Source organism: Arachis duranensis, chromosome 5, assembly GCF_000817695.3.
Source record: "Arachis duranensis cultivar V14167 chromosome 5, aradu.V14167.gnm2.J7QH, whole genome shotgun sequence".
In the NCBI taxonomy this organism is placed as follows: Eukaryota; Viridiplantae; Streptophyta; class Magnoliopsida; order Fabales; family Fabaceae; genus Arachis; species Arachis duranensis.
In genome coordinates, this window is record NC_029776.3 from 11,942,859 (window position 1) to 11,953,148 (window position 10,290).

The 10,290-nt window shown below is 35.9% G+C and overlaps 1 protein-coding gene across 11 annotated transcripts; it reads left to right on the forward strand.

Moving 5' to 3' along the window:
- Positions 1 to 525: 525 nt before the first annotated feature.
- LOC107488077 (KIN17-like protein) lies at positions 526 to 6,623 on the forward strand. 11 transcript variants are annotated; one of them, XR_002375241.2, is made up of 7 exons: positions 526 to 1,037; positions 1,169 to 1,358; positions 1,765 to 1,822; positions 1,917 to 1,934; positions 2,122 to 2,504; positions 6,126 to 6,159; positions 6,250 to 6,620. XR_002375241.2 is itself a non-coding variant. In XM_021142200.2 (3 exons), exon 3 carries the CDS (start codon positions 3,090 to 3,092, stop codon positions 3,594 to 3,596), a length of 507 nt encoding a protein of 168 aa, XP_020997859.1. In that variant the 5' UTR covers positions 526 to 1,037; positions 1,169 to 2,504; positions 2,609 to 3,089; the 3' UTR covers positions 3,597 to 3,802. The 11 variants fall into 11 exon arrangements, 1 of the variants encoding a protein (XP_020997859.1); XR_008009471.1 differs by lacking the exon at positions 2,122 to 2,504 and adding an exon at positions 5,639 to 6,021 and having other exon boundaries at positions 1,169 to 1,822; positions 6,250 to 6,623; XR_002375238.2 differs by having other exon boundaries at positions 1,169 to 1,822; positions 6,250 to 6,621.
- The last annotated feature ends 3,667 nt before the right edge of the window (positions 6,624 to 10,290 follow it).

Sequence of the window (10,290 nt, forward strand, 5' to 3'; positions counted from 1 at the left end):
ACCCAAAAATTAAATCAAATACATATGTTTCTTTTACCAAGAACGATAATAATAATTTAAATATCAACATTGTATGATGTAACCCAAAAAAAAAAAAAGATATCAATATATAAACTCTTAGTTGAAAGGTGTTTGCTGTAGTACGATAATAAATTTATATGTATCAATACGTTTAAAATATAGACAAATAACAATAAGACATGTGGAATTTATTTTCCACGTCAACATTTAATTTTTTCTTTTTTAAATATATAGTATATCACCACTTTTACTAAAATATCCTTTTAATTAAATAAAAATAAAAAATATTTATTTATTTAATTTTATAAAAAAACTTAAACATCCTTCTTTTATTTGATTAGACAAAAATATCCTTTTAAATTAATCAAATTTTAGAATTCAATTAATCCTAATATTATAATTTCAAATAATTAAAACAACAAAACAAAAATATATTAAAAAAATAATAAATCAAAATTATTCTTCATTTGTGTTAAACATATTAAAAAAATAAAAAATCAAAATTGTCTTCTTCATCTTCTTCTCTCCTCTTCCTATCCTCTTTCTCTGCTACTCGATCTCTCTCATCTGTCTCACTGTACGTCGCACGCAAGATGCCATCATTTTGCTGGGATGCCCTAGCTAATTACCCAACCCAACAACCTTAGCTCCACACAATGGCTAAACGCGAACTCATCCCTCCCATCACCTTCGAGCTCCTCCTTCCTCTCTCCGTCATCGATCTCACTCCCTCGCCTCCGTCCATCTCCCGCCGCCGTCGCCGAAACGAGCTTCGAAGCCACCGTCGTTATCGTGCAGCTTTGTTCCACCATTGTGCAGCTACTGTTTCAGCTTTGAAAGCACCGTCGCGCAGCTCGGTTCCATCGTCGCCGGGCTCGCCTCCTTTTTCCGTCGAGCAGCTCTGTTCCATCGTCGCCGGCGCTATCTCTGTTCCACCTGTCATCCCTTCGGTCGTGCCCTTGTCCCCCTCTTGCCCAGGATCTACTCTGCTCTGTTCTAGGACTTCTAGCTTCTAGGTAATTTTTTTATAACAATTATTGAATAATTGTTGTTAGTTAATTTGTAATAAATCTAACAATGGAAAATCAGACCTACTAAGCATGATTTCGAGTGCTTCTTTTGCTTTCATGTCTTTGTCCCTGTCAAGGCAAATTGATCTTGGCTTTGAAGCTGAGCTCCTCAATTTCTTCCTTGGATGCCTAACTATTCAACTCATGAAGATCAACTTGATGCTCTCCATCCGTTGGAGTCAGTTATAGCTGTTATAGTTTGTTAGTGCCTGCTGGCAGTTAGTTATCTCAGAGTGTACGGGTTTGTATATAATCATATGATCTCAGGTATTGGACTTAATTCCATTCACAATACAAACTCAGTTTTTGCATTCCTTTACTTATATCTATACTTCAGCATGGAACTTCATATTGAACTTTGTCCGTCCATAAAAGAATTAATAGGTGATTTACATTATCAATTCCGAAATTATTTTTGAATACTTGTTCACTGATGGCTAAAGATGTGAAAACCAATTAACCTGAGACCAATCTAGAATCCGTCGTACTAGTAGATAATAGAAGCCCCCCTTATTAACCTGAGACCATAGCCCCAAAGATCTATGGGTTTGCCACCGCATCAACCATGAAACCAACCCAATGGAGCTATAAGTTTGTGGGCTCAAATCATTACTTTAGTACTTCTTTTTTAATATAAGATCTTCAATATTCATGATTATATTTTCTACTGTAGATCCTGGAGGTGGAATCAACCAAATTTCAGGGGAATGTACTATTTCAGGAGATGTTAGGTTTATGCTCTAGGAAATTACAATCAATCTAGATTTTTCTTTTAGGAATGGTTTTGATATGGCATTAGTGATGTTTTTATTTTGTGTGTTGCAGGTTAACCCCATTTTACAAGTAAGCAACATCTTATAATATGGCCAAAGTTGTGCTCTTTTTGGAACTTTGGATCCAATTTTTTATTCTTTGTTTTACTAGTATATTTCATTTGCAAAGTAATTCTCTAAAGGTAGAAGAAAACATGTGAGATTCAGATATTTCAATGATTTTTCAAGCATATCCTGCGGTCTAATACTTTGTTCAGTGTGAAGGATGTAGTGACAAAGCTGCAAGAATATGTGGACAACATTAATCTCAACATACATAAGCTAGAAACACGGGGTCCTGTTTCAAAATATGTCTTGCCTGATGATGACTTAAGGGGAAGGTTTGACTTATTTATCCTCCACTATATATAGCTATTAAGGTTTGGATCCCTTGATTTTTAATTTTCACGTATGTGTAGCTATTAAGGCTTCCTTTGCATTCTTCTACAACCTTACTCTAACTTTTGATGAGGAAAATTATGGAATAGCTTGTGATCTTAATTCCAAAGGCTACCATGTTTTGTCCAAAGCAACTGAAGTAGTTGGGCATGTGAAGCCTTACTCAATTACTGGAAGTTTGCCACTCATTCGGGAGCTACAGGTGATAATACATTCTCGTTGCTCGGCAAAAATTAAAAATCTTTACTAGTTGTAGGCAGTTAGCACTCAGATCCCTTACTTGAACTCTTATTTTATCTACCGCAGGATGAAGGTTTTGATGTCCAAACTACTGGATGGCCTTCCTAAGAACAAATTTATACACGTTGAATCTTGATGTAGATAAGAAACAAGTTACTCACTTGCATTTCATGTTACTATTAGGTCTAATGGCTACATACCATGCCCAGAATGAGTACTGCTTGATTGATAGACTTTGGCAGAGTCAAACGATATAGTTTCACTGAAATTTTGGGTGATGATTGGATACAAAAGCACACAAAAAAATTCCAGCAAAACCTTGAAGACTATCAAAGAAGCTCATGGAATGAGGTGCTAGGCTTGTTGAAGCTAGACAACAACAACGAATCACTGGCAAAAGATGTAGAAATTGAGTCCATGAAAGAGAAGTTAAAGTTGTTCAACATTCAATTTGAGGAAATATGTTGCACTTAGTCTAAATGGTTTGGCAGCTATGAAATACGGAAAGAGATAATAGTATCCGTAGAAAACATGTTGTTGCCGGCATATGGAAGCTTCGTTGGAAGGCTCCAGGATGTTCTTGGCAAAGCTTCTTATGACTATATACAGTAAGGAATGCTTGAAATTAAAGCTCGGCTCAACCTTGGAAGAATTGATAAGGGAGGAGGAGAAGAAAAAAGAGAAAATCAACAGGAAGGACTATTGGTTGCGTGAGGGAATCATTGTTAAGGTTATGAGCAAGGCCTTGGCAGAGAAGGGGTACTACAAGCAAAAGGGTGTGGTGAGAAAGGTGATTGACAAATATGTTGGGGAAATTGATATGCTTGAAAGCAAGCATGTGCTGAGAGTCGATCAGGAAGAGCTTGAAACTGTGATTCTACAAGTTGGGGGCCGTGTAAAAATTGTCAATGGTGCATATCGTGGATCAACTGCGAAACTTTTGGGAGTGGATACGGATCATTTTTGTGCAAAGGTGCAGATAGAGAGAGGTGCCTATGATGGCAGGGTACTCAAAGTTGTGGAATATGAAGACATTTATAAAATAGCACAATGAGTTTGATGAGAATAATAACCAAGTGATTTTGTGTTAAGTTGGTTGAATAACATTGTTTGTTCTTATGTATCTGTCTGTAGTTTATCAGTTTTATCTATATGTGAGATCAGTCATGTCGATAATCTTCTTGATTAATGAACTTCTACAATGTTATACGTGCAATTAAATGATTAATGAACTTCTTGATTTAGAACGTAATGGTTCAATGTTCACAAGGTTGAGATGTTGTTCTTCTGCTTACATGTATATACATTGGATCATTCTTATATCAGTTGCACATAAGAAAAAGATTATGATTATGAATTTATTTTCTTCTGCTTCACATGTATTTTTATGGACCAAATAGCGAGCTTATTATTGACAGTATTTATTTATTTATGTACTTCAAAACGTCTAACAGTTTTTGGATGGAAGTTCAAAACACAACAATAATAAAAGGTTGAGTCCTTACATATTGGACTAAAATCCTCCCTATTTGTAAAGCTCACAAGATCACAATGTTTTCTTGATTTTCAATATATAACAAGGCACCAAAGCCATGATAATGATACATTAAAATAACATAAACAATAATGGCAACTGAACATGCTTCAAATATACAACCAAACTTCTAGGAGGCTACCCAGTTCAATAGAATGAGACGCATGATCAAAATATGTATCTCAACTCTAGAAGCAGACAAGACCCCAAATAGCATGAAAATAACTATAACTATAACCATAACCATCATATGGCAGTTTTTGCCTTCTCTGAAGATCCACTGATGAACAACATACTAATTGTATCCAATATGGTCTGCTCTTGGCTTTCCTCTTTTCCCTCTTCATTTCCGTAGGATATCTTGCCGGTGAGTTCCATTCTTTTGCAGCGTCATTTATCAGAGATTGAGCTGAAGGCGAATCAGGACCTAGAATGGAGTTAACAGTTGTCAATCCAGAACCATTGTTTTGTGGAAGTTTACTATTCTTTCTGCTTGCCAAGTTCTCTTCCAAATTTGGAGAACTTGGGCTGTGGCTGTGAGCAGCCTCACCTAAGAGGCTCTTCAGAGGGGTGTGTTCCTTAGGGGTGCTCCAGTTTGTGACCTTTGCTATTATCTCTTCATTCTTGTTTCTCGCTTGAGACTCATTCATGACCTGAGTTTGAGAGGTAAACCAGCCTGCAAAGTGGAACTCGAATTATTCCCCTTTTTGTCTTCAGATGCAGGTGCTTTATGGCCAGCGGCATCCCTAGGCTCCACCACGGCAAATTACTCATGTTAGGTAGTAGCAATCTTCTGTCACTTTAAACTTCCTAATACTCTTCATAAATTAAGGTTTTTTCAAAATTTATCAACAGCAATTTAGTTTTTAAAACAATCATTACATTAGCCTTTTAGTTAAACAAGGAGGTAAAGGGAAAAATTAAGAAAGCATTCCATGAAATGGTTTGGTATATCTGAATCAATTCTTGATTAAAGTCATGAATTAGATAACCTTCGAGGATGAACTTCCTTCTCTAAACCACTACTGAATAACAAGCAATCAAAGGGAAAAAATAACAGCAATGACATTGGAATCCAGAATCTATTCCCCAAATTTCTAATAATAAAAGAAACACAGTATGAGTAAAAGACAGCAATTAGTATGATAATAAGATGAAACTTCACAGGATCACGGAACTACTATCATGCTGAAGGTTATCAGGTAGATAACAAGGGCATCAAACATCAAGAAGGTAAAGAAAGAACAAGAATCTAACCAAGTTTTGTTCTAACAAGAATAATTGGAACACCAGGAGCATAATGCCTCAACTCAGGAATCCACTGGAAAAGGAGGAAAAGAAAAAACTAGTCTACAGTAGAGAGAAAAAAGAACAATAATAATAATAAGTATATACCAATCTTACTTTCTTGGCAACATTTTCATAGCTAGCCCTGCTTATGAGAGAGAATGCTAGCAGGAATACATCAGCTCCTCGATAGCTTAAAGGTAGAAGAAAACATGTGAGAATCAGATATTTCAATGATTTTTCAAGCATATCCTGCGGTCTAATACTTTGTTCAGTGTGAAGGATGTAGTGACAAAGCTGCAAGAATATGTGGACAACATTAATCTCAACATACATAAGCTAGAAACACGGGGTCATGTTTCAAAATATGTCTTGCCTGATGATGACTTAAGGGGAAGGTTTGACTTATTTATCCTCCACTATATATAGCTATTAAGGTTTGGATCCCTTGATTTTTAATTTTCACGTATGTGTAGCTATTAAGGCTTCCTTTGCATTCTTCTACAACATTACTCTAACTTTTGATGAGGCAAATTATGGAATAGCTTGTGATCTTAATTCCAGAGGCTACCATGTTTTGTCCAAAGCAACTGAAGTAGTTGGGCATGTGAAGCCTTACTCAATTACTGGAAGCTTGCCACTCATTCGGGAGCTACAGGTGATAATACATTCTCATTGCTCGGCAAAAATTAAAAATCTTTTCTAGTTGTAGGCAGTTAGCACTCAGATCCCTTACTTGAACTCTTATTTTATCTACCGCAGGATGAAGGTTTTGATGTCCAAACTGCTGGATATGGTATGGCCTTCCTAAGAACAAATTTATACACGTTGAATCTTGATGTAGATAAGAAACAAGTTACTCACTTACGTTTCATGTTACAATTAGGTCTAATGGCTACATACCATGCCCAGAATGAGTACTGCCTTTTTACGGATATGTCTCAAGGGTATCGAGTTTTTGCAAGCATCATCGCTCAGTTAGAGGAAGATTGAGACTACTAGTTGAACTTCATTCTAGCATTCCACGGCCTATAAATATGTCACTCCTGCTAAAGCTGAAGGAAGACCTTAAGTGACTCTGTATTCATTGTATGTATGAAGTAGAAGTTTGGTGGTATTGATTTCTACACTAGTCTTATGAAAATAGTTGACTTAGTACACTATTATCTAAGTTATATGTTGTTTTATACTATTACTAATATGTATTTTCTTTTCCTTTTTGGGTGATATATAATGCTCCATGTGAAAAATGTTTAATTAAAATTTTCAGTTTTATCTACCCAAAATAAATTCCTTTTCTTTATGAAGAATCTTATGTAACATTGTTTAGATGCTTATCTATTTACCTACTTTCTTTTGCGTTTACAGCTTGACTTTAACCAGCACCTAACTTGTATGTCTTTTTTTGTCTCTTATTTAGCCCAGCCAACATTGGAGAACCGTAAAGGATATATACTACCCCACTATGTCACATGGTGAATTATTCACCCCATGATCGCTAGTGGTTCAAATAAAACGTTCCATGGATAATTTAAATGGAACAGTAAATGTGCTATTTGTTTCACCAAATATTTTCCCCCATTTTATTGGAAAACATTCATAACTCGAAAATTTTGTAATCAGAACTTGCTTATTCTGTATGTAAGAGATCTCAACTAACATAATTATACAACTTTCCTTTACAAGATTAACAACTCTAATACATATACAATTTTTCATCAAGCTGTGTCAGCCATGGATGGTATTTCAAAATCTACTTGGAATATCTTTCTTCTGATTTGAGCTGTTGGATTCTTTGCTGTAGTCTACGCCGGTGGTCATGAATTTTCCAAAGGCCATGTCCCAATATAACCGTTGAGTATATGCCATGTGTGATAATGGGAGCTAGAATGTTATTTGTCTGTCACATAACCATTGCCAATTAGTTTATCCTTGAAAATCTTACACAAAACAGAAAAATATTTTCAAAAGATTATATAAAATGTAAAGCTAAGAAGATTACTTGAATCCATTCAAAACCCAAGTAGAGGGCAAGAAGTCCTTCAAGAGGGTAATATATCTTTTTCATTTGGCGCTTCTCATACCATGCTGCAAACCGAAAGCAGACAGTGCAATCAGACTCATGAAACAGATATAATAAGTAGAAACTGCTTAATCAATGACTAGTAGATATTATATCATAGAGAAACTTTATAAGTTTATGACTTTATTCCACCACTTTCTGAACCAAATGAAACTTTGTTCAACCTATGAATCTATGAACTGATTCTAATGCTTTGCTGCAGGGATAAGTAATTGAACTCAACAATCAGCATTCAGCACCAAACATTACAAAACATTAACCAATAATCACACTAAACCTGCTACCAGCAATTACAAAACAGCAACAAACATGAGTACATTATAAAACATTCCAAAACAGTGATGACACTAAACCTGCATAGTAAATAATCTCAAAGATAATGATCACCAATATCCAGCAAATAAACAATAAATACACAACAACAATTTAGCAAATAAACAAGAACAAGGCCTAAACAGAAAATCCAACAAATTAAGTCGCAGCAACCTAACAATTTGACAAATTAAAACAACAGCAGCTCAATAATTTACCAAATTATCAACTTAACAAATTCAAGAACAGAGAATCACAACAAAACAAAAAAATTAAAAGTAACAGAAGAACACAAGAACAGTTAGCAAATTAACAAGTTCACAATAATAGTTAAAAAATTTACCAGAAGAACACTAATGCAAGTGGAATCATCATGCTAACATGTTTTCTGCAAAGATACTATTTGTACCGCTAAAATTTCCTAATTACTATGATCCAATTATTCTAATTTCACATGCAATCAACTTAATATGTTTCTAAAAGCTAGAAATTATAAAACCAACCAGAAATATGGTAAAAGCATTTCATCAAACATGTTGAGTGCGGTAAAATTAAAACGAAACAAGAGAATTCAATGCTTAATTTCAATGTGATAGAGAAGAGAACATAACTATTGTAACTTTAATTTAGTCTATGAAAAAATCCAAACTACTACCAAATCAAATAATTACTTATTGTAATAGAAATCAGAAGTTGCAGAGTTTGAAGAAGAGTATTGGTGTTGTGTGAGTGTATTGTCTGGAGGCGGGTTGTTGTGTGAGTGTATTGTCTGGTGGCGGGTTTAGGAAACTCACGGGGGGACAACAGAGAGCAGTTCGACGGCTGAGTGGAGGCGCGGGTTGGTCGCAGAGTTTGAAGCAGAGCAACGTGGCTTCCAGATGAACGCGAACTCGAACGGTGAACAGCGAGTGAACGCGAACGGTGAACGCCGAGCGAACGCGGACGAAGACGCTGCCGTGAACGGCAAACAAACGGCGACGGAAGCGCGGCTGAGCAGACAAAGACGACGGATGCCGAGCTCGAGGAAGCAACCGCGATCGGTGACAGCGAACAGGGGTTGAAGACTTGGAGCACGAGGGAAGCTAGATGACGGATGGCGAACTTTGAGTGCGACAGACGGCGGCAGTATGCCACTCCTTGTGGCGGTGGTGTAGGCTTACAGTGCTAGGGTTTTGTGGTTGCGTTTGTGTGATTTCTCTGACTGAAAGAAAGAAAGGGAGAACGGGAGAAAGAAACCAAGGAGCTCACCTTCTTTTGTGTAAACCGGCCGAGTTCTGGTTCGGTCTGACCGACCGGTTCAACGGTTTTTTGCCGGTTTTCTGATTAGTGGTTTTATATGCCTGACCGGACCGTTAATGCTGCCGGTTCGCAGTTAATCCGGTCCGATCAATCGGTTCGGTCTGATTTTTAGAATATTGGTTTTGGTTACTGGTTTGGGTTCCACTAACCAACGGCACCGTTTTGAGCAAATTTTAGAAAATCGGTCGGGTCCTGGTTCGGTTCGACCGACCGGTTCGATGGTCCAACGACGGTTTATGAATCTTTTGGTTTTGATATATGACCGATTCTCTTTTTATACCGGTTGACGGTTCGAACTGGTTTTCAGAATCTTGGTCAGAACCGTTTTTTCCTTCGGTTCACGATTTGACCGGTTCAACCAATCGGTTCGAATCGTTTTCAGAACTTTGCATTTTTTTTTAGCAAAAGAAAATTACATTTATTGTATAACTATACGTCTTCCTGTAGTTTATCATCCAGGTTGCCACCCATACCCCACAATCATTACTGTGTTAAATAAGACGCGGTTAGCTTATGCAGATAAAAATTTGAAAGAGAAAAACACAAATACAGATATTTCTTACAAGCCAGGAGCTTATTTTCCTGTTTCTAGCATATCCACAAATGCAAAATCAAGTATCCTTGGCCTGAACGAAGTGTTGTATTTATAGAACGAGTCATACTTAAGCATATCTTCCAGATATTTTGCCTATTTATATAGGAAAAAAATTAAATAAAGGACGATATTTGAAACCTAAAAAAATGTCATAAAAGTGAAAATGGAAAAAGTTAATTTACCAGCTTTACTATACTCGATCTCTTTTGCTCTTTATCTATAGCAATCGGTAGGGAGTTTAGCAAAATTATTTGATGATTGCACAAATAAAAAATAACCAGATACTAATGTGTATTGTTCTCATTAACATGTAAAAAAATCTAGTACCAACTTTCACGTATTAGAATATTACTAGATATAATTTTTTTTAAAAAAATAAAAGGTATAGATCAGTTCATAAAGATAAATGTCATTAAATAATAAAAAAAATTAAAAATACAATAAATCATATACCTTTTTTAGACCTTCATAAACTTTTTTCATAAATTTTTTTTGATAATATTTCAACAGAACTTCAATTTTGGTATCACGTTGCAGTATGAATTGCTGAATTTAATAGGGGCTAAGTCAGTGACACCAATTAAGTAATAAGATAAAATAAATAAAAATGGTAACAAGCCTGAAAAAGACATTGCGTA

Bases quoted from the DNA above. Each gene is read 5' to 3' on its own strand.
- LOC107488077 (XM_021142200.2), top strand. From the start codon at position 3,090: ATGGAAGCTTCGTTGGAAGGCTCCAGGATGTTCTTGGCAAAGCTTCTT.